The following is a 23,729-nucleotide window of genomic DNA, read 5'->3' as shown; positions in this document are numbered from 1 at the left end:
ACTTTGAATTAATTTTTTTATATAAACGCTTCAAGCTTTCGCGGATCGCACAGAAAATTGTCTCGTAGTTTGGCCGTAGTTTTCCCACCTCTGATGTAGAACATCAGTCAGTTGGTCCATGTTTGTAATTTTTAGTTTATTTTCACGTTATTATATCATGTGGTGAATGCCGTGTGGTTGTTAGGTCTTATTTGTCCATATTCGAATAGTTGAAGATTCGAATCTATTGTAGAATACTTAAATCAAATCCAGAATTTCGAGTCCGATTGCATATCTTTTCGCCAAAGAAGATGAGTCAAACACCAAATAAAGTCAAGATTTTCTTTGGAACACAAATTATGCCCATTTAAAACGTGAAATTGCTGTGCAGTGTTTATAGCTTCCCAAAATTTTCCCTGTTAAACGTTGTCTCAATTTGATGGTGCTTAACTCTGCAGTGGAAGCTAATAATGTGGATTGTGGAGACTCACGCAGTAGGCGATGTTCCAGTACCCCTGCGATTAACAACGTGACATCCACCCACAAGATTTTATTCTCATTGATCTCAATACAGTTATTCAAACGAAGTGAAACCAACCAACAGACAACGGTTTTCGTATTGATTTACCGTCTGCAAATGTTGAAACAATATAAAAAAGACGAGCTTTGCTATCTAGGGTGTCGCACAAGAAAAATGCAGAATAATTTTCGGTGTTGAAGTGAGTGAACCAAACGATTAATTAGTATCCCACCAATGACTGTCGTAGCGGTGTTGACCAGACAGACCAAGTACCATTCGCTACATCATGGTAATTAGGCTGTTGACATGAAGAAATTAAATTAACAATATTATATTAATCAGCAAAAGGCGATTGTTTGCTAATGACTACGGAATGACGTTCAGTCAAGCACCGAAAGCTTTGATGTAGGCTACACATTATTTTTATCAGGACTGCAAAAGTCATGCATTGACGCATAGAGTAGACATTCAAAAATAACTTTTAGGTCACTTTTTAGTGTTGGTTAAATTTTTTAAATCTAATTGAGAAGAACTGAAACGCTCTAATTTCTATGAAATAATAATCCAGGCTTCTAAGATCTTTTATTTTTTCGGCGACCAAGCATGGCCAACCAGAGCTTTTTCCCCAGGGGCCAAATTTATTCTCACGCACTACACTCAGGGATGTGGGGCTTAATGGGCATGGTGCCATTGAGCGTACCATACTCTGCTACTAAGCAATGTAGTGATGATTGTTTACTGCGAAGCCTAGTGATACCAAGCGATGATGTACGAATGTCAGTTTGTCTCTTATTGAACTGATGCGACAGTACGGTACCGTGGACAAAACATGTGATTATGCGCATGAGTAATATGCTCCATCCTTGTCTGTTCACTAAATCACAAAAACCTTGAAACATGTGGACCTCTTTGTTTACAGGTGCAGTTGCAGTGCTTCCACAGATGCCGTCCTCACCAGCAGCTCTAAAACGACATGACAGTACAGCAACTGGCCATTCCACCACTTCTCCGCAACACTCAATTATTGTAAGAATGTGTCATACCGTTGGCGATATACGGACTTAATGCCGTCGGCCGAATGACGCGAACATGAATAAGTCGATTTCTAGGCCGCAAGACACGAATGATGTAAGACTCGAATGATGTAAGACTCGAATGATGTAAGACTCGAATGACGCAAAACACGAATATCGCAAAACACGAATGCCACAATACATAAATGACGCAACACTTTGTTACTTCTCTCTAAGATTTTTGTTTTTAATACTTTAATCTGTGTTGACTGATTTGAAACTTTCAATACAAGCCGAGTGGACCATGTGCACAGCTTGGCCTTGGTTTTACCTAGGAAGAATCAGATCAGCATCGTAGTAGTAGATCTTCTAAAAACAGCCGCACCCTCTTTTCGAGTGTAAATTGGAACAAGTAGCACTCTTCTAAATTATAAACCAACAAACCATAAAACTGCTACCAAACAACAAATGATCCCGCAGCCCGCATATGCTGACTCCCCCACTATTTTGAACCACAACCAGCCCAATGACAATATTCCAACTAGCGGAATCAATCACATGAAAGGACTGAACTGGCATCATCATAATGTACCGTCCCCGACCCGAAGGTTGTCTGTCATTGACTTCCAAATGTCACGTTGGTTTTGAATCTTTAACCTCGGATTGACAAAGCCTTGATAGGTTATTCCTGGTTGTTTCGCATACTTGTAGAGGCTTTTGACACAGGGCCGGTTTCTGCGATTGACGGAGTGAAGTTTTCCGATTGTTGAAGTCTTGTTGCCGGGGAATTATTTCACCCACTAGGTGCCGATGAATGGAGAGCAGTCCTTAGAATGCATTGCTCAAGCGTACACCGCGAGAGCCGAACCAGTGCCACGTGATCTTGAGTCGAGCGCTTAACCACTGAGCTAATGGGGCATTCTTCCGCTAATCTTTTTGCTTCTTCGATGCTTGACAAGTCAGCCCACTGTTTTACATCATCTCCCAAAGTTCGTCTCCTTCCCCTGCACATTTTTTACCACCATACTTTCAATAACCAATTGACGTAGCTGTCCTGCTGATCCTCTCAAAATATGTCCCGCGAATTTTATCATTTGTTTTGTTAAATCGTTTGCTCATCTGCTGTATCTTGGATAGGGTGGAGTGAAAATTTTTTTTTGTCATATTAATGAAGAGGGCTGTTAAAAGGGTGTCATAAAGTCTAATATTGACTTTACAAATATTTTTTTGATGTGGCACACAAAATCGACTGTGCCACCCAGCCATATGGATCACGCAAAGGTCAAACTCCATGAAAACAGCGTAACTTTGTTTTTATAATACTCCAAGAAAGCTGGGAGTAGACTTAAAAGTTGCAGAACAGCTACATTCCTATATGCTCTAAAACAGGGGTCACCAAACTTTTTTGTCTGAGGGCCGGATTGCTGCGAGATTAACAGCTGTGGGCCGGATGCAAATTGCGAAAAGATATACAACTATTTAGAATCTCCATTGACTTGAATAATAACAAAGTCAGCGGTGGAATAGAAAAATTGTGATGAAAATGGAAAGGTTGCTGGAAAAGTTATCTCCTGCTGTGATACACTGCACTGACTACAGGGCATCGTGGTCTTGAAAAAACATTACATCTTTCCAGAGATGTACGTATACGCCACAAATTCTACGCCGTAGACTTGCGGCGTAGACTTTTTGTTTGCGCTAACGCTTATGGCCACATTTTTTTGGATGTTTGTCGCTTGAGGCTACGCCACAAGATTTTCGTGGTTTTTTAGCACATAGCGTCAACGCATACTTTTTAATGTCTTTTTTTTGCTACAACACGCCAATATTTTCCAGCGCTGCAGTTGAAAGAATGTTTTCAATGGGCAAAGACATATTGGAACCAAAACGCAGCAAAATGTCAGATGAACCCTTTCTGCTTGTGTTTCTTTGTGTGGAAATTCAAAATAAAACTTGTTTGTTTCGAGTGGTTTATACTGCGTGAATGTTTGGCACCTAGCAAACAAAATGAGTTTACGCTAGTGTATGCGCTGACGCCGCCAACTTTTTTTACAAGTTACGTTGACGCATACGGCGTATGGTTTTTCGAACGTTTGCGTTTACGCTGACGGCATCAATATTTTTTGTATGCGCGTACATCACTGCATCTTTCCAAATTTGGCCTAGGCTGTCCCCATTTGTGGTGGCCTAATGTAATGTTAAAGGTGCAATGTGATTGTAGCTCAACAGCAACGTCAGTCTTTTACAAAAAGTTTGGTAACTTTTTTCCTTAACAGTTGTAGTGCAGCTGTTATATTCACAGCACATGGCGGGCCGGATAAAAATCAGTTCGCGGGCCGGTCCCAGCCCGCGGGTCATAGTTTGGTGACCTCTGTTCTAAAAGAACATTTGTTCTAAATGCATCTATTGGGCAGATATTCTAAAAAACGTGTTTTTTCCATTTTTGGGGGCAAATTTAGATGAATTTGCATTTATTTGATGCTTAAATACATTTTTTTACAAGGTTCCCATCTGTCCAAATATGTAGACTCCATAATAACACCCAAACTAATTGAACAAAGTGTAGTTAAAAAAATGTTCTTTTAGAGCATATAGGAACATAGCTGTTCTGCAACTTTTAAGCCTACTCCCAGTTTTCTAGGAGCATTATAAAAAAAGTTACGCTGTTTTCATGGATTTTGACCTTTACGTGATCCATATGGCTGGGTGGCACGGTCGATTTTGTGTGCCACGTCAAAAAAATAATTTTAAAGTCAATATTAGACTTTATGACACCCTTTTAACAGCCCTCTTCATTAATACGACAGAAAAAAAATTGTTCACTCCACCCTAATCTTGGACTCCAATTTTTTTTTCTAATAGCTTCGTTTGTATTTTTTTTATATGATAATTTTAGTATTTTTTGTAGTTCTTCCAGCTTAATTTTTGGCATGAGGGAACTGGCATTCTTGATGAAATCAAAAACACACAGGTATTGCTTACAATGCGGCTTATTTGGCTAATTTAAAAAAATAAAAATCATGGGTAGTTTTAATCCGCACAAGTGTGACCATCCCATCAGTTAAAATGCATAGACCAAAACTTGCTTATGACTAAATTCATCTCAAGTTAAATATTTGTGCTGCAGGAGTCTCCCCCAATCAAATGAGTCACGCTACGCCACCGCACTCACCTGAGTATTCCTTATAATTCTGTTAATCAACAGATGTTATTGTAGGGTTTTGATACTGTCCAATGTCCATACGGACAGTTATATTTTGATCATGAAACGGTGTTTGACAACATGCCGAAACTAATCAATCGTTTTTGAAAACAAATGAGTGTCACTTTTATGTTGTTCTTAAAGCTGCGTGGAACGCGATTCACTGCAGGAGGCCAGACTTACACTTTGAGTTTGTCAGACATTTTTGATTTGTAATATTTCTCTGCATACATATCCATTAAGATTAAAAAGCAACAAATGAAAGTGGCTTTTTCTTCTCCATTTTCTTAAGTACCGCGCTAAAAACAATTTTTATATTTTTAGTAAAAACAGAGAGAGACTGTTCACCAGGCATTTGATAATAAAAGTAATTTGCGTTCTTCTGGTGACTATTTACTAGGTTACCTCCTGATGTTAAAGATGATAACTAGCTTTTGTATTTCCGACGTTTCGTCAGTCAGCACGACTGACTTTATCAAGGTGGCTAAAAACAGGTTAACACAACCTGTTCAGCAACGATGGCACAACACAAAAACATACTGATAAAATGAATAAAGTAAGCAGCAAGAATCAGAATTAAAACACGCAACAAGATACCTAGAGGTTAAACTGAATGCAGTGAATGCCTAAAACCAGTAGGCTACTTTCCAACAGCGTAAATTTATCTATCTATTGGGCCCCTATTGGGCCTATTATCTATTGTAAATTTATCTATCTATATCTATTAGCGTAAATTTATCTATTCTATATTTTTGTTTGTAAAAAATTAAAATTGCTGTCAATCATGACAAATGAAATTACTGACGTATTGAAAACAAAAACAAGTAGTTTTAGTGAGAAATAAATAGATAGTATCATATTTATATTGTTGTGCGAAAAATCATTTTTATATTTTTGTTAGTGACAGATAAAATTACTACCGTGTTCAAAAAAACAAACAATTAATTTTAGTAAGAGATAGCCTAATCTCGCGTCATTCATGTATTGCGGTATTCAAGCATTTCGTCATTCGTGCCTTGCAGCTTACCCAAACAGCAAAATCCGTCAGTTTTACATTGATTTAATGTCTGCAGACATTGAATCAATGTAAAAATGGCGGATTTTGCTGTTTGGGTAGTGATCATTCATTCGGACTGTGGCGCAAAGTCATGTCTTCTACCGTTGGTTGGCACATTAATATATTGTATTGGAGGTTTTTACACTCACAGGTTTTATATGTCTTTTAATAGCTGGTTGATTTGTTTAGTGGCGTGCAAATAAATTCTGTTACAGAAAAAAATCAGCATTGTATTAATTTGTTTCTTGAAACAATTTTGTATTAAGCCACCTTCTATAGATTTCAATTCATTTTCACTACAAGCATTTCAACAAATCTTGTAAGCAAATCACGCTGTTGATTATTTGCTTGTGAAAATACGATCTGGAAAACATTTTGTGTTACACTTGATAACTTCTCATGGCAAACCATTTGGCAACCTGCATGAGTGGTGTTGATTTAAGAAAAATAATCTGGTCAGTCATTTTCAAAAAGCAACTGATTAAAAAAATCACTTTAAGTTGTAAAATGTTTCACTCACTGCTTCTAAAGTCATCAACAATAGTAATCAATGCTTAACAATGATTGCAGCCGTCCCCCCCTTCACAGTGGGTCATCGGTGCGACAGATCGGGCAAGATTTAATGGGATATTTCAGAAGAGTAAAGATCCTGACAACTTCATCAGTGGAGCCGCTGCTAGAAATGTATTTGTACAAAGTGGATTGCCTCAAAACCTTCTAGCTCATGTCTGGTAAGAATTGATGTTTTTATTTGGAGCAGCAATTGCTTCATGTTTATTACATACCGTAGGAGGCTAGTTGTAGTTACTGTATGTATATAAGTTTCCTTCCTTTGTAATTAGCCGACATTCGTACTTTGAAGATCCGTTACAACCACCAAAAGTTTTCAATGGTTGGAGGTTTTGGAAACTCCTTCTTAATCGTTTCATATCTTGTTTGCGATTTTCATTGAGATATTTGAGTGCTGCTATAGTTGATAGACAATTTTGCCGTGCTAGCCTACTTTACTGTAAAGTTAAAATTCAATGAAGCTACAATAGTATGTGCTGATGATGTGGCCTTTTTGTGTGTTCGTTGCTTGTGCTTTCTATATTTCAAATATTGGACGTATATTGGTAATCAGTATATTGGACGACATATACATACATGTATTGCTTTAGCCATTCGACTCTCATCAACCTTGGTTTGATCTTGCGCATTGTCATCATTATTTTGTCATAGTAGTTAGGTTCGTGTAGTTTAGTTTAAATTTGCTTATAAATATTTTACGCAGTCTGTAATTATTTACGCAGTATTCTACCAGTTAGTCTTGGCCAGTATCTTAGGCTACTGCAGATTCATTTATTTATTTAGTGACAGTTTTTAGGTAATGCTTTCTTATGTTTGCTTTTTAGGCACTAATGATGCTCTACAGTTAGAGCGAAATGCATATGCCAATAGGGCTCTGCTGATTTTCCATGTATTTTTGTAATAAAGAATGATTATTTCAAATATTATGTTCAATAACTTTGCGGCACAGCAAGTGTCTAGCGAAAAAATGTCAATGGAATTAAACATTGTTAAAGAAAAATATCTGTGGCTATAATGCAAGATATGCTCAATGGATAAAGTAGAATTCGACTCAGATAGACTCGCTGCGTGATGTACGCTGCGGTGAAGTGTCTTTGTTATAGGTCGGTTGTCGTTAATTGTCTTGTGTCAGTTCAACCGCGTCAGAATGTCATGAATGTCGTGTATCCATCTAAACATCTGCGTTTAATCCAATATTTTAGGACAATGTGCGATCAGCAGTCAACTGGCCGTTTGAGCCAGGACCAGTTTGTCATGGCGATGCATCTCATCTCACAGAAGGTCAAAGGAATAGATCTTCCCAGTAAAATCACGCCAGAAATGCTGTTAGCGTCCAGTCATGATTCTGGTTTTGGGGTGAGTAGTAGTGCAGTTTTAATCCATGTGACGTCCCCGTTACAGAAAGTGGCCGGATTCACCTCCACGTGCTGCAATCGTCCACACCCTGCCTCCACATCAACCTATCAAATAATCAATCACTTTTAACCCCCTTGAGGATACCCCTTATTGATTACGGATATATTCATGTAGTGTTGCCATATGAAATAACATCATTGCTTTTAAACCTTTTCTGTCTTACAAAATTAATTACTTCGTAGATGTAAAGAGCTTTCTTTAATTAACCAAGACATAAAAGTATGAGTGGTTGAATGACATGTGTTACTGAATTTAGCTTAAATAATTAACTTTTTTTCGAATGGCAGCACTTGTTCAGCTTTGGAAAGCGGCAAAATTGCAATTTTTCATTGTTTATACAATTTGGTGCGAGTGATAATCCGAACCAACTAGGTCAATTTGTTGCTGAGTAGGCTGTGCGTGATAGTTCTTGGTCATGTTCTTGGTCTAATAGCTCGTCTAATAGGCTGCAGCTTTTGGTAAAAGTACCTTTTAACCCATTGCATTTAAGATCGTACCGTACCATACTGCAGTTGCAACAAAGATATTCAGTTGCTCGTGAATGTTGTCTAGCCGATATTGCCCAATTGTGTTTATTCCAATCGTTTACAAATATTCGTACAGGGTAAGAATAAAATACTTTAAATGTAAACGTTGTCCAAGGAAAATAGACGAAGACATCAACAGACAGTCACTCTGGATGGGGTCAAACTAGAAGTGGTTGAAAAGTTGTGGTACCTAGGAGATGTTTTGAGTATGGATGGAAGAGTGTAAGATTCAATGATATTAAGAATAAGAGCTGGTTGGAAAAATCCAAGGAAGTGTCCGGGATTTTGTGAAAGAGTGGTTTCCCAGAAAATGAAAAGCATTGTTTACAAGGCATGCGTAAGAAATACAACGTGCTAGTATGGAGCTGAAAGATGGGCTATGAGGATCGAAGATATGAACAAGATGAAAACAACAGAAAGCTGGTGAAGCTTGATAAGATTATTACATTAAAAAGGTTAAAATTAAATCACAAATTGATACGAACAAACAATACAGAGAAAAAAAAGGAATTTTTACTCCCATCGTTTCTATCCACTTGGTAAATTATAAATTCGCTTCCCGGGTAAGGGTCGGGAAAGCAGCAAGACCATGACTATAAATGGAGCGACAAACATTGCCACTCATGCTGTCTATCTGTTCCCTCTGACAAATCGCTTTCATTCTAATCTAGTGGAAAGCGTAGCTTGGCTTTATTGCTACCTTTATAACGTTATATAACGCCTGTGTGGCCTAGCACGTTGGACTTGTCATCAGGGACCAATGCAGTGAAGGGTTGACAGTCCAAGCACCTTGTAAGCGTGGTGTTATAAACCCTGTTGCTTACACGACAGAACATTCACTCATCCAAGATTGTCCAGCAGGATACCGGGTCCGATTCGAGCAGCGGTGTTGGAGACACTGCAGCGATGCGAGAGCTAGATGCGCTTAACCAAGAGATCGAGGAACTGCGTAAGGAAAAGGAATCTCTGACGAGTGAGATCCAGCTAAAGGAACACACCATACGCAACACCGACCACGATGTCCAGGTACATTGCTCATTTCTTGGCTCATGATCATTGATATCCACCGTTTATGTTTTCAATGTCAGATAAATGCAATCCGTATATGTATTACGTTTGACATTGAAAACATAGATAGTGGATATCATTGACCAAGAGCTAAGAAGGTTTGTAGTGGTGTGTGATAATACTGAAACTTTGTTGCCAAGCTGTCGTGTTACTTTTAGTACATCATTGTGCATGAAACTTCTTGAGCTAGGATCTATGCTTCATAGATATATTGCTGTGTTATAATATAGAGTTGCAGACCACCGATCACTTGGATTGAAAATTACAGGTTGATTAGACTAATCAATCATGTTGTAGCAACTCAATGGTTGAGTGTAGCATTACTTCGAATCGGTGTGTAAATGTGTAAGTGCATTTTGTGTTATGGGAAGACACATTGTATTGCAAGAACATTTCCCTTGTCGTTAACGTATTACACTAAAAGTGGCCTTAACAAACATGTTCTGATTTTGTAAATTGTTGGTTTGCATTCCAATGTGAACATTTTGTCTGGTAGGAACTACAAGACAAGTTGGACAGAGACAGCAGCTCGCTCGCCCAGCTGGAGTGCGACAAGGCGGAGGCACATACGAGGCTGGAAGAGCTTGAACAACAACGCAACAAACTCGACAGCATGCTGGCGGATGTCCGGGCTAAAGTGCAGGAAGAAAATGAAACCGTGAGTTTTTCTTCGAGTTAGCTGACAAGGCGCATTGCAGTCGGCTTCTGTTTTATATATATTTATGTATATTATATTTTGATGCAACAATGATTTGATATATTGCATTTGTCTGAAGGGTAATCAGTGTTCAGTTTTAAACACTAAGGTTCTCATTGAATTATTCACATTCTCTTACTGAAACCATCAGAACAGCGCACATGTGTGGTTGCAATTCCGCAGAGGTTATCTCTGATTGAACTCGACTGCTGTGCGGTTGTCATGGCCAGTGGACATTTGTGGATCGCCTGATGACAATCACTCATTGTCCTGTTCAAACCTTCAAGACAGGACGCTGACCATGACAAACAGGGTTGTCGGTATTTTACCCGACCCAAAAAAACCCGGGTGGTTTTTTTTAAAAAAACCCACTTAAAAAAACCCAAAAAAACCCATAAAAAAACCCAGAGCATTATATTTGTCCAGTTTTTATTAGAAAATTAAAAAAATGAACAAAAACACTACAAGGCACTTAAAACAAACTTTAAATTAGGACTTAAGGATGTGATTGTGAAGTAAATTTCCAAGAATAAATTGAAAACGCTGTGGATATTGTACGGTACACAAAAATCAAGTAATGTCACTTTGTTAATACTATACTAAAACTCATTTATGCAAGAAGGCCTTATAGTTAAACTGGTGAAAGTACTACTCTACTGTAGTCTGTATATATGAAGTGAAATGCAATTTAGGAGGCTATTTACCAATGACAGATTCTGGATTCTAACGCATGGCTGTTTCAGAGCATTTGCCTAAATGGCCAGCAATCGCTCAATTGCTCATCCATTACTCGTATAATATAAATGATAAAAAATATTTAAACATGATGGCATAAATGCTCCTTGCCTTCAAATCTAAAGCAAATGATGCAATAATGTGATTCTACCACGGTAGCATCAACTTGGTATAGAAATCAGTGGATGATACAACATCCAACTTGATCTTGAAATTAATGGATGATGCAACATTCAAGCAACAACAGCCCTAGTGCATTATTTTATTGAGTTATGCAAGCATGTACTGTGAGTGAAAGGCACTTCATTTGTAAAAAGTAGTTTTGAGGTGAAATAAGCATGAATCTACCTTTCTTGCATCTTTTTTAAAAAAACCCAATAAAACCCAAAAAAACCCGGGTTTTTTTAGAAAAACCCGGGCGGGTTGGGCTTTTTTAAAAAAACCCGGGTTTTTCTCAACCCTGATGACAAATGATTTCCCTGATAGCCAAATTTTTCAGAAATTGATGTGGTTGCGTTATCAACCTTTGTTTTTAATCTTAGACAACGTTGAACGTTTATTCTATTGATGTGTAAACTCTGAGTGATGGTTTTTTGTTTCTTCTCGTTTAACACAAAATTGTCATCTCGGCCAGCACTGACCTAACTTTGCTGCGACAGATAAAGAGCTTGCGAGCTCAGATATCGGCCCAGGAGGCGTCGGTGGGCCAACAAGAGGCTGAATTACGCAGAGTTCGAAATGAGCTCTCCGAACTAAAGAAAGAAGAAACGCAATTCGAACAGCGCCTGGAAGCGGAGAGGCAGCAGCATCAGACCGTTGAGCGGTCGGTCAAAGAAACCCAAGCAGAGATAGACAAGGTGCTGAAATTGGTTCTTATGCTTACTTGCACAAATATAAAGTACTCACTAGCTGCTTTCATCTATTGCGATTGAAAGTTTTGCTTTGTTAGCTTTCCGTAACGCCGGCTCCTCTTTTACAGGTGAAAAAACAATTGGATTCCCTGCAAGGGCAAAGACGATCTGTTAGCTCTAACATCGAACAGTATGATAAAGCTGCAGCTGCGATTAAAAGTAAGGATTTGATTTACTGGTTCCAATTTAGTATGATACAAAAATTTTAAAACCCGGGTTTCGGGGATTTACGCTTATTGTGAAGAAAGGGGCGTTCTTCCTGGCTATCAGCACAAGGCTGAGCACTCACTAGTACAGCGAGCAGTTGCGATTCGCTAACCATAACGGTGTAGCTTCCACGCTAGCCATTCAGACCATCTGTTAGCTCTAACATCGAACAGTATGATAAAGCTGCAGCTGATCTGAATGGCTCGCGTGGAAGCTACACCGTTATGGTTAGCGAATCGCAACTGCTCGCTGTACTAGTGAGTGCTCAGCCTTGTGCTGATAGCCGGGAAGAACGCCCCTTTCTTCACAATATCCTCTGCCCTGGCGCCTGCTGGTTTTGTTGGCTCTTTTCTTTCCACAAAGATAAGAGTTACTCACTGGTAAAGCGGTAGTCGAATAAATTTGTGGCTAGAATACGGTGCGATACTGATGAGCCCAGCCTCATGGGCGAAACACGTGTCTGTCGCTGTCAATTTTTGCTACAAATCGGCTGCCGAGAAACACCAAGCTTATTATTACTTAAGTAAAACACGTTGTTTTCAAGCGATTTTTATAATGTTAAGTCACGAAAATCAAAACGTTCGGACATTTATCATTCAGTCCCTATGGATGAATAAGCTCCTTCTGGCTCCACTGATGTAAGTTGATTGCAAGCTAGGCAAGATAGAATCTTTTAAGATATTCAGGTCTTCTGTTTGTAGCTAGAACAAACAAACAAATAGCTTTATCATTCTTTGCTGTGGAGGAAAGTGGCCTTGCAGTGGTGGTTTTTACCTTTCAGAAATGAAGTAAACTTTTCAGAAAGAATCCTTGTACACCTCAATGTGTCTGGTCCCTTCCATTTAAAGAAGCATTAACAACTTCGTAAGAAAACTGCCAGATAAACGTTTTGCCGTTTTGGTCGTCGTTTGGTAAAACAAGTAAATGATCGTTTCTTGGACACAGTGTGAATCATGTTTTATATGGAAGACATCTTTATTTGTTTGATTTTAGACGAATCAAAGGACGATTTGACCTTCGAACCTCATGACGTTGTGAGTATCTTGTTGAGCATTTTCAAAACGTTAATTTCATAATGTAGCGATTAGTTGTTAAAGTGATTGATGAAACCGCGGCTCGGGCTGCTTGCGCGTTTAGCAACGATCCGCTCACATCCTCCTTTGGCTGCAGAACATCACAGTCAGTGACAACGTTTTCAATTCTGGAGGAGTGCATAGAAAGGATTTTCACAAGGAAGATTTCTTCAACCAAAGTGATGACCCGTTCAAAAGTAAGTGGCAGTTCGTAGCTTTTTGCTTTGTTCGAGAGTTGGTCTTGCATACCACGCCATTGCGCGGCTTTGCACGTCAAACTTCAAGGTTGCTTTAGAAACACAATGTGTAAGAGTTCCAACATCACCACGTTTTTTTAGATTCGGATCCGTTTGTCACCGGAAGTGATCCGTTTGAAGGAGCCGATCCGTTTTTATCACATGCTCCAGCTTCTGCTATATCTGCGGATCCATTCTCATCAGATCCTTTAGCAGCTACAACTGCGGATCCATTCTCATCAGATCCTTTAGCAGCTACAACTGCGGATCCATTCTCATCAGATCCTCCGGCAGCTACAACTGCGGATCCATTCTCATCAGATCCTCCGGCAGCTACAGTTATGGATCCATTCTCATCTGATCCTTCAGATGCTACAACTGCAGATCCTTTTGCCGGGACGGATCCGTTTAAACCGCCCGTCCTAGAAACTTCATCCGCAAATGATCCGTTCCAGACATCCGATTCCGCTTTTGGATTTCCTACCGATCAGTTTCCAGCTGCAACATTTGCTGGCCAGGATCCTTTTACAAGTAAGGGTAAGCCAACAGGCTGTTTCATTGTGTACTATGACATTGTGTTTTTCCTCATATGAATTTGATCCACAGTTAAGTTTACAATTGAAAGTTCTTCCTTCAAAGCATGTATCGTAACTCTCCATTACTTGATCCGTGTAGTCATTTAGCCACATTCTTTCAATGCTTTTCTTTCTGCATGATGGTAGTTCGTACTGAAATAATTGATGGTGGCGATGTTTATTTTGATTATGTATGCAAATTGCCAAAATGTCCTTTCAATCGTTTTGCAATGAGATGTGGTTTATTGGGAAGGTCTAATGACCTACTTTGTTGTTCACATCGCAGGCAACAAGTCATCTGCATTTGCGACGGATCCATTTGCCACTTCTGACGCATTCTCGAGCAACAAGATCACGTTTGGTGAGTCAGCTCACGCCTCAACAGTTCCCAATGTGTAAAGCATGTATATTTGTATAATGTATATTTGCATACGTTTTTATCAGAATTAGTTTGTGTGTTCCTGCCATGGTCAGTTTGTGTGTTCCTGCCATGACTGGTTTGTGTGTTCCTATCATATGATCGTGTTTTTGTGTGTTTTCACATGATTTGTAATACCGCAGACAGATAATCGATAACAGCTTTATAAGATTGAATTGCATAATTCAAATAATACATAAAATAAAATAGCTACATAACTTCAAACGTTTTCGGCAAAACTTTATGCCCTCATCACTAAAATACCTTCATCTAAACAAAAACAAATATTCATGAAATGTTAATAATTGATGACTGAAAATAAATAAAACTGCACTGACCTGCGTACAAGCAACAACTGACGAACAAACACAAAAGGTGGTAACAATCTGTCATAATTATGTGGGAGTGTGGTCATGAGACAAGATAGTGAGCGGAACAACATAAAGGCAATCAAGGAAAAATCACTAAGCAACATAAAACAAACGTAATCTAATATAAATTCAACAGAAAAGATGCCCCTCCAGCGAATAATTGTTTGTTGAGCCTGGGGTTGTGCTGCTTTATTTGGAGTGCCTCATGAATTTTAGTTTCAAACTCTGATTGACAGTTGCGAATTATTTTGAATGAATCTAATGTAAATTTGATATTGGAACAAATACTGCAGTCATTTAATTGCACTGTGTTTGTTGATGTCTTTTAAATTTAGGTGTTCCGTTGCTCTAGTAACCAAGTGTCTTGTGGACATACCTATAGTATGTATGTCATGTTCGTGTCACACGAACAAGTGAATTTATAGACAATTTTGGAACGAAGAGACTGCGGAACGGGAGATTTCAGCGAAAAATATCTACTTATTTTAAAAGTGGTACTGCTAATTTGCATTCATCAAATGCTGGCATTTGCACAACAATCTAACCTCTTAGTGTAATTTATTAAGTTAAGAATCGATTTCGCTATAGTAATAGCATCTTCAGCTAGCACATGTAAAAAAAGAAGAAAATTTGAAAAATACGTAAAACGAACAAATAAAGCAAACTCCGATGTTATCAACACGCATAAAAATTATATTTTAAATAGATGGTTACATAATATTAAAATCAAAACCTGCAAGCCTAAATCTTAACTGGTGTTCTCCCACGATTTCCAACAATCTACTGGTGCAAAATTCAAGAAATACATTAACCTGATCATTTGTCTAGTAAATTACAACAGTTTAAGAAGGCGAATACACAGAAAAAACGCAATTTAGTTTCAGTCCATTGCCGTAAGTTTATATCGATAAAGCGTCAATAAAGAATAAGTGTAAATGGGCATCCATCTAGTAAATTACAACAGTTCAACAAGACGAATACAAAGAAAAACGCAATTTAATTTCAGTCCATTGCCATAAGCTTACATAGACAAAGCGTCAAAAAAGAATACGTTTAAATGGGCATAGTTGAAGAATCTACACCACAGGGGTCGGAGGTTGCTGATGACATGGGATTTAAGTGGTTGGTCGAATCAATTTCTGTATGTTTATGGTGGCTTTGATTGTATGTAACCATTTATCTTCAGCGATGTCTAAATAATGTTTGCTGGGTTGTTCGGCGAAAGTAACGACAAAGCAGTCTGCCAGAGCTGGTTTCTTTTTGAGTTCAATATTGTGGAGTTTCGCATAATTAAAAAATTTTAATTTAAAAATAAAAATTTTAAAAAATTTCGCATAATTTTAAAAGTTTTGTACAGAGGAACAATGTCGATATAAAATTTACACTTAAAGAGTTTAGACAGTTTTTTAGCGTATACGAGTGATTCCTTTCCTAGGAAAGGTATGGCTATAGAGTTCTGGAAATTTATGACATCATTGTATTGATTTTAAATAGGTTGCGGCTTCATAAACGGCGCATTAAGGTTGTGGTGTGACCGATACGTTTTTGTTTGTGTGTGAAAACTTGCTAATCATATGAACTCTAAACTTATTTAATTTTCTGTTATTATGATCTGCCATTTCAGCCCAGGGCTTAGTTGTCGCGTAGAGTCAAACTCCAGACAATCAATTTCTGACTAATGTAAAATATCTATCAGCGTTGCGCAACTGGGTATTTTGCATCAATGATTAAGACACTGATTCCAAGCACTGCAAGTAGGCCACTCATCAACCTGGCACCTTCAAAATTAATGTTTGTTCTTGGAGTGTCTTTTGAGAGATTAAAGTGCCCTCTCTCGTGATGCGTACATAGCTTTTTATCATAAATCGATCATTGCCGAGTGAATAAATAATGGCGTGCAATATACAGATGCTCCCGCGACCACCGCCTCATCCGCTTCCGTTCAGACCGACGCCTTCGCCAAAGCATTTTCTGACACCGAGCCATCGAAAGAGAGTTCTGGCTTGTTTTCCGACCTGGAAGCGTTTCCTGCGTCCGAACAGGTATACTTTGGTAGTTACTCCGTTTGTTGCGTCACAATCGATTAGTTATCGTCGCCAACTTGTCGCGATGATTTTATTTCAATTATTAGGTTCTGACTACCACGATTGACAAGTCTGTCAATGTTTCCCGTCAACTTGTGACTGCGGTTTCGGCTTCCCTTTCGATTGTGAGTCACTGAACGTATTGTTCCGCCATCTTGCCGGGATTTGGGCTGTTTATATTTGCCACTTAGCGTCGTCTTCGTTTCTCTCGCTCATGGGATGTTGGAGCACCTAGAGTTGCCGCGTAGTTGGTGATCGAGTTGCTGTTTGCAGAAAACGTCGGGCAACCCGTGGGGAGGCGCGCCAGCATTCTCAGGATCCGGGGCTGCAGAGGATCCATTTGGTGACGCCTTTGCATCCAAAGCTTTTGCTAAGTCGGCGTTTGAAAGTGATCCATTCTCATCCGGGCCAAATAAAGAAAACAAAGAAGCAACAGCTCCTCCACGACCAGCAAAGTTTCCTCAGATGTCCGGAGGACTGATGTCGGATAGTTCTCATAAAGAGGTCAGTGGTCTCTTTATTGTAGTGTAGACTATGCGGTCCCGCTATTGAAATTATGTTGGTAGATGTCACCAGGTCCATTGTGACACTGTAGCGTGGCAGCCGTGTAAAGCGACGAGCAGTGGTACTTACGTAAGTTTGCATGGTGAATTCATGTAAACCGATGATATTCTTTTTAACTTCACTGACAGTTACCAACATTTACCCTCACTCGCTTTTAAACTAGTTTGAGTAGGCCCATCAAAAATTATTGTCTCTAATTTTGTCAAACGCTATGTAAATAGGGGTCCCACTCGGCATAAAATCATAAAAAATCATAAAATTTTGCTTGATTTGAAAAATATCATAAAATAGCATAAAATTTAGACACCATCATAAGAAATCATAAAATTTAGTTGTGATGGAGAACTGAGCATGTAAAAATCAAAAATTTTGTAATAGCCTAATGTGTAATAGTTGTGAAGTTCCAACCATGATGACAGAGCATAATTATTTGTGTAACGATTGTGACGCCGTCTGTGGAAGGCGTTGATTTAGGATAACATGTCGTTGTGTAATCAAGTCCAGCGTTGCCTGTGGAGCTGGAATTAGAAGAGGAGCTTAGCTAGATACTTTCACTGCATGTTTTAAGCGTCATTAGACATAGACAAGTAGACACTGCAGTTATTATGTGGGAGTGGTGAAAGGATAATTTGACAACAATGTTTTGGGAAAAAGCGCAGGGCTAGGCAAGGAAACTATAGAGCCCATTTGCAAGCAATGTGTTACTGACTGTACTATGTTTTAACGCGAATTTAGAAATTGCCGTTGTCATTTAGAAGTTTTTGTTGTTGCCGTTGCCATTTAGAAGTTGCCATTTAGAAGTTGCCATTTAGAAGTTTTTAATACTAACTCTATCCTCCCAACCCTACCTTTAACCTAAACTCTAATCTACGCCTAATCTAAACCTATTGTACCCAATCATAACTAACTATCATACCGATTAACTTTGTTTCGACAATTTAAGTTGACTTTGAAATTGAACGAACTGGCCATTTTCAGTCTTGTTTCTTTCATTTCTATTTTGTTCGTGAAATGTTTAACTGCCTTGCTGTGAGTGCGAAGTAGCCTAAATTGTGCTGACTTGCAATCAGTATCTCTCTCTCTCTCTTGTTTGCATTTTCTTGCTTTACTGTGGCTTAGGTTTTTTGTGCTTAATTATATTTCGATTATGGCTGATTATTTGAATTTTTTGGCACATTTTCATCCGATTGAAAATGTCTGAAAATTTTCTTTCCATCCTATCAGAAAGTTTATCATCATCATCCTATCAATTTCCAATTCAGTGTTGTGAAGAGGCTGCTCTAAACTATGAATGGCCGCTGTAGTTTTCCAAAGGGTCACTAATCGAGTAAGGATCATTGGCTATGATGGAGGTTTATTTTAAGTTTAGAGTTAAGCCTGAACTTATTTAAAGTAAGGTCATGGCTCGGTTCGAGATTTAAAATAGGGCTAGATCAGCTTTAGGTTACATTAATCATATACAGTATAGTGGCCACTCGTATTTTAGACAAGCCCCTATTAGTGTTAAAATATAGTTCTGTAGCTATTTGTAACTAGGTATTATACTGTTCTGTTCTATACTATTCTATACTGTTCTGTTACTATTCTGTTCTATACTGTTCTGCAAGAAGCACGAGATCGATCAAACTGGAACATCATTGTACATCGAGGGCTGCATCAGCTATGATACCTAAAGAGAGAGAGATTATACTGTTCTAGTAGAAGTACTTCTAAAGAACAGTAGAAGTACTGGTTATTCCCAATGCTTCCGCAAATCTGTTGTTGCTTGATTTGATTTTTAAAGTGCATCTTGCTCTGAACTGAGCTTAACAGTTTGACCATATTATTGAAATAATGTAAAGTACAACAAGCTTACAGTATATTATGTTTTCTACTTCTACTCAAAAGCTGTATGTTTGCTTTGATGTGATGACTTGCATTGACTGTTTTTCCATAATCGCTTCTTATGCTTAATATGTAAAAAGAAAAACTTTAAAAAATTAAATATAACAAAACATTGAGCTCTGATGTAAAATCATAAAAAAACATAAAATTTTGATGAAAAATCATAAAAAAAATCATAAATTAGCCAAAAAAATTATAAAATTTTTGACTTTTGGCATAAAATCATAAAAAATAGGAAAATCTTGAGTGGGACCCCTGTGTAAATCTTAATGATTTTGACAATCAAATAAGAGCAATGAATTGGTCGTTGTAGGCGCCTTATTCTTGCAGGGCCGATGATGAAGATGGTAAATACTGGTGCAGTAAAGATAAAGTGTTGCAGGCTCAAAACAGACAAACTCACAATTGTCGCGGTTAGGAGATCTTTACTTCGCTCCTGGAATCCAGTTGTTTCCTAATTCTCGTTCAAGTTTAAGCAATTTCAAAATAGAAAAGCAGTTTTAAAAAAGTTATTTACGCTAAAATTGACTTATGAAAACAGTTCAAATGAAAAACAGATTTTAAAACGTTTTGTTTCAGTTTTATTAAAGGGCGCAAGAGAGCATGCTCATCCTCACCTTTTGGGTGAATATCAACAATTCTTTGCCCTATCTAGTCCTACGCTAGGTGGTTGAAGATATAGAATAAGTAGACGAAAAGCCAAAGGATTTCCAGGAACAGTCTTCATGTCCACCTTCAGGCACGTATTTCAGTGTCCTGCTAAAGACACGGCCGCATGCTCTTGCGCAGTGTCGAACCGGTGCCCTTTTGAACGCCATACCAGGGCTTTGACCACTCCCCTACCCAGCCAACCATCATTGTCAAGCACTAGTATACAACTTTCATGTTACACAAAAGTTTGTCCCCTGCAAAGTTTCTCAGCAAACTAGGCCCGTGCACTGAATAGTATCGCTATTGCTTGGCAATTTGTGATTTGAGTTTCTCTACTAAATATAGAATCGAGCAAATATAGTCTCAGCTTAAGTAGCAGTTGTACGCATGCGGCATACATTAGAAATTATGTTTCCCAACAAACAAAGCCCACGCCTCACGATGCTACCTGAGCAATTCACCTGCCAAAGGAAGTAAGAGAGACTCCCAATAGCACTAGATTCTTCACTATGCGGCGGTGGGATGGCGCAACGGGTAAGGCGTTGGCTTTCCAATTATGCAAACCTGGTTCGACTCCCGGCTTCAGCTGGTTGTTGAAAAACACCGCTCACCTCTACCCAGGGTGTAATAAATTGGGTGGGCGTAGTTGCTGAAGTAAAGGCGGCCGAGAGAAAGGAACTGGCCACCCTACTCTCCTTAGTGCCGAAGGCTTAGTATAATGAGAACCTTATCTTCTCATTCCCCAAAGCTCAGTACCTGAGTATGGGACCTTTACCTTCACTATGCGGAGTGACAGAACTAAGGATTTATTGTAGGGGTAACGTGGCCAAGTGGGACGCACTGGACATTGTTTTGACGCAAAATGTGCCTAGTTTATACATTTAGTTTTCTTTTCTTTTCGCGGAGTTAATTCAAATCTTTTACCACCAAGCATCAACTTAGATGCGACAGAAACCTTAAAATATAATCGACAACACCTCTGAAAAAGTAATTGCGGTGGGCTACCACACACTTGACTTTGGTCTACAAACTGCAATAACAATTTCCAAAACTTCAGCATAAAGCAAACCACAATAATGGCGCGATTTAACTATTTTGAAAAACATAAACCCATCGCTTTCCGATATCAAATTCGCATCTTATTTAAGAGAAAATTACGAAAGAACGAGTCGTAGTCTACAAAAACATTTTAAACAAGTTTGCAATCGCACGATCAGGTAATATGCTTTATTTACTGTATGTAATTGACCATTCTTTAAAAAGGATTTTAGAAGCGACTCTTCTGATACGGCTGTGCTCACACTGCTTTACAAAGCAAAATGAGCGCATCGCGTATCTGCGATGGATGCAGCGCTATGAGACTGTTGTGATTGTGTTGTTGTTATTTCAGCCCCCGAAGCTGCTGTCTGAGGCGGATCAGCTGAAGTGGGCGAAACAGGAAAGCAAGAGAGCGGAGGAGGAGAGATTGCGGAAGCAGCGACAGGAGGAAGCTGATCTTAAACTTGCGATCGCTCTGAGTAAGCAGGTCGGGTAACTCTGATGAACTCAGCGGAGAACAAAGTGTGGCTTTATGTGCCCTACAACCGCCCGACCTTGCAACGAACTTCTTGATCGTTGTCATTTTGAAATTTCCTTGAATCATGAAAATTTGATTTCCTTCGGTCATTATTGTAAACGACGCCAAGCTCTCGCGGTTCTATTTTAAGCCTGTGCTGTAGCTTGCCATACCATTGGCGTGCCGTGTTCACTGTTCAGTGCCAAGGAAGAATTGCAAGCGATTATTCACCAGGGTGTTGTACCAATTCTAGCAATCGTGATCGAAGCAATATCAATGCGTAATTTTGCCTGGAGCTGTTCATGATGACATATTTCATAGTTTACCCCCTTACATACCGATTCTCGACAGCGTAGATACCGCGATAATCAACGTTCTCACCCAATTGCATCGCATTAGGTTTGAACAACCCCATGACAACACAACAGCCTTCCTTGTGCGTCTTCATCGCTTGTGTTCACCGCTTCTACACTCACGCCGCTCTGCCAACCTCAAGCGAGATATATTCTTTTTATTATTCGTTCTTTTCATTGATCACATCAAGGTATTATGTGTGAGTGTCGTCACTGGCTGCCATGGCAATGTGCTAGCACTGCCACCGAGTGTTCTGGTGCATCCTGAACCAGCAACGTCGCCATGTTGCTAATCTTTGAGATTGCCACACCATACAACATATGCGTTGGTAATAATGCACGGCTTGATGTTGCCCAGCGGAGATGGATTGGTCATCCACTTTCAATCAAAATAAAATTTAGTTAGAAACTGGCCTCCTTCTGAACACGTTGTGAGCTTAGTTGGAAAAATGTTTCATTTCCCATCATCATCACCCAAACTCGGTGTTACCCCTACTGGTCCTTCATCTCATTTTGTTTCTCTTCCTCCTTTAGTCCGACTTTGTCCGCATCATCTTGTCATATGTTCTCTCCATGTTCTCTTTGGCGTCCCCGTTCCCTCTTACGCCTCACCTTCAAAGCTAATGCATTCCGGACAAAAACTCCCTCCCTCCGAAGCACATGCGTATCAGTGGCGTGCAGTGGCCATTTTTTGGTTGTTCATATTTTTTAAAAAACTTTTAAACACATGCTTGATTTGCACACTGACTAGATAATTTCACATCAATTTATTTTGATATGGTCTGAACAGCCGTTGAGCAAACTTCAAATCTAGTATGTGTTTAAAGCCGTGGCTCCCAAGCAGAGTGCCGTGGTACCCTGGGATGCCATTTACCATACTCTGGGGTGCCGCAAGCTATTTCGGATAGGCTACTGTTTATTTTTATCTGTCTAAAAATTGATAGCTGGTTCGACTCTCGGGGTCTGCGCTTGAGCAACGCACGTTAAGGATTGCTCTCCATTCAGCGGCACCTAGTAATGGAATAATTCCCCGGCAACAACAATTCAACAATCGGAAATTTCACTCTACCAATCTCGGTAACCGGCCATTCAAAACAAACGATGGCGTCAATTCGTTGAATAATATCATCATCTAGTTTTGTTTTTCAACGTGCAGGTTTTGCTGGTATTTCTACACCTGTAGTTCCTACTCTAGCTGGCTAGTTGTCTGGCTAATTGCACGCGTGGCAGATTTGACAATACAAAAGATGAGAGTATTTGATCATTTGTTGTTCGAAGTAATTGAACGTTAATAGTGGGTTATATTACAGTGCACAACGCAACGAGTTTTGTGTTAAATCTTTTTGTTTGTACAATTACAGAGAAATATAATAACCATTAAGTGCCGAATAAACAATAATCGAACTATACGAAGGTGGCGATGGTTGGTCTCGAGGGCTCGATTTCTATTGTTTATGTCAGTGGTCTCCAACCTATTTAAGAAGCGACCCCAATTTAAATGAAAATGTTTTTCAACATTTACATGCGACCCCATTTTGTTTTTCCCAAAATTGTAAGATAAATTTGACTTTGCACTGTCTGTAACTGTAACGACACTCTGGACTGAAAAGATGCTTTTCAGTCCAGAGTGTCGTTACAGTTGTAGTGCAAAGTCAAGTTTATCTTACAATTTTTCATTTATGTATATTATTGCCGATTGAATCCCTGATGAGGACACACGTACGTGTCGAAAACGTTTGAGTTATTATGTTATATATTTTGTTTCAATGTGTTTAATACATTATGTTAAACCCGCTAAACATTAAGACAGATTACACACTTTGGTGTGCCATTAAATTCAGTGAAACCAAGTTTTAAAAAAGCCTCGTCATAAGATCTTTTTCTGGTATTTTTTGCTGCCATTTTTGTATAATATTTAGCTATACTTACTAGCTTCAAATTACTATTACTAGCTGCAAAGCAAACCGTAAACAGCCGATGAAATGTCTGCACACTGCACGTGCATAAACACCTATTCGCTCGTTCTGGTCTCAATCATCCACCTTGAATCATGCCTTGAATAA

General features: G+C 39.0%; 1 protein-coding gene across 4 annotated transcripts in view; it reads left to right on the top strand.

Moving 5' to 3' along the window:
* LOC145778185 (uncharacterized) overlaps positions 1–23,189 on the top strand; it is a 46,189-nt gene extending 23,000 nt beyond the window's left edge. Inside the window, exons 4-17 of one of the 4 annotated variants that reach the window (XM_082589625.1) lie at positions 1,419–1,525; positions 6,342–6,502; positions 7,544–7,697; positions 9,146–9,310; positions 9,849–10,010; positions 11,444–11,641; positions 11,764–11,854; positions 12,896–12,936; positions 13,073–13,172; positions 13,314–13,748; positions 14,073–14,147; positions 16,484–16,617; positions 16,933–17,163; positions 21,149–23,189. In XM_082589625.1, the coding sequence (XP_082445751.1) occupies positions 1,419–1,525; positions 6,342–6,502; positions 7,544–7,697; positions 9,146–9,310; positions 9,849–10,010; positions 11,444–11,641; positions 11,764–11,854; positions 12,896–12,936; positions 13,073–13,172; positions 13,314–13,748; positions 14,073–14,147; positions 16,484–16,617; positions 16,933–17,163; positions 21,149–21,292 (2,198 nt within the window). In that variant the 3' untranslated portion in view covers positions 21,293–23,189. Of the gene's footprint in view, positions 1–1,418; positions 1,526–6,341; positions 6,503–7,543; positions 7,698–9,115; positions 9,311–9,848; positions 10,011–11,443; positions 11,642–11,763; positions 11,855–12,895; positions 12,937–13,072; positions 13,173–13,313; positions 13,749–14,072; positions 14,148–16,483; positions 16,618–16,932; positions 17,164–21,148 lie in introns of all 4 variants that reach the window. The other 3 variants (XM_082589624.1, XM_082589623.1, XM_082589622.1) reach the window with 3 other exon arrangements.
* The last annotated feature ends 540 nt before the right edge of the window (positions 23,190–23,729 follow it).

Source organism: Aplidium turbinatum, chromosome 10, assembly GCF_918807975.1.
Source record: "Aplidium turbinatum chromosome 10, kaAplTurb1.1, whole genome shotgun sequence".
NCBI classification, from domain to species: domain Eukaryota; kingdom Metazoa; phylum Chordata; class Ascidiacea; order Aplousobranchia; family Polyclinidae; genus Aplidium; species Aplidium turbinatum.
The sequence above is the reverse complement of the archived record's forward strand: the minus strand, read 5'-3'. Positions and strand labels throughout refer to the sequence as shown.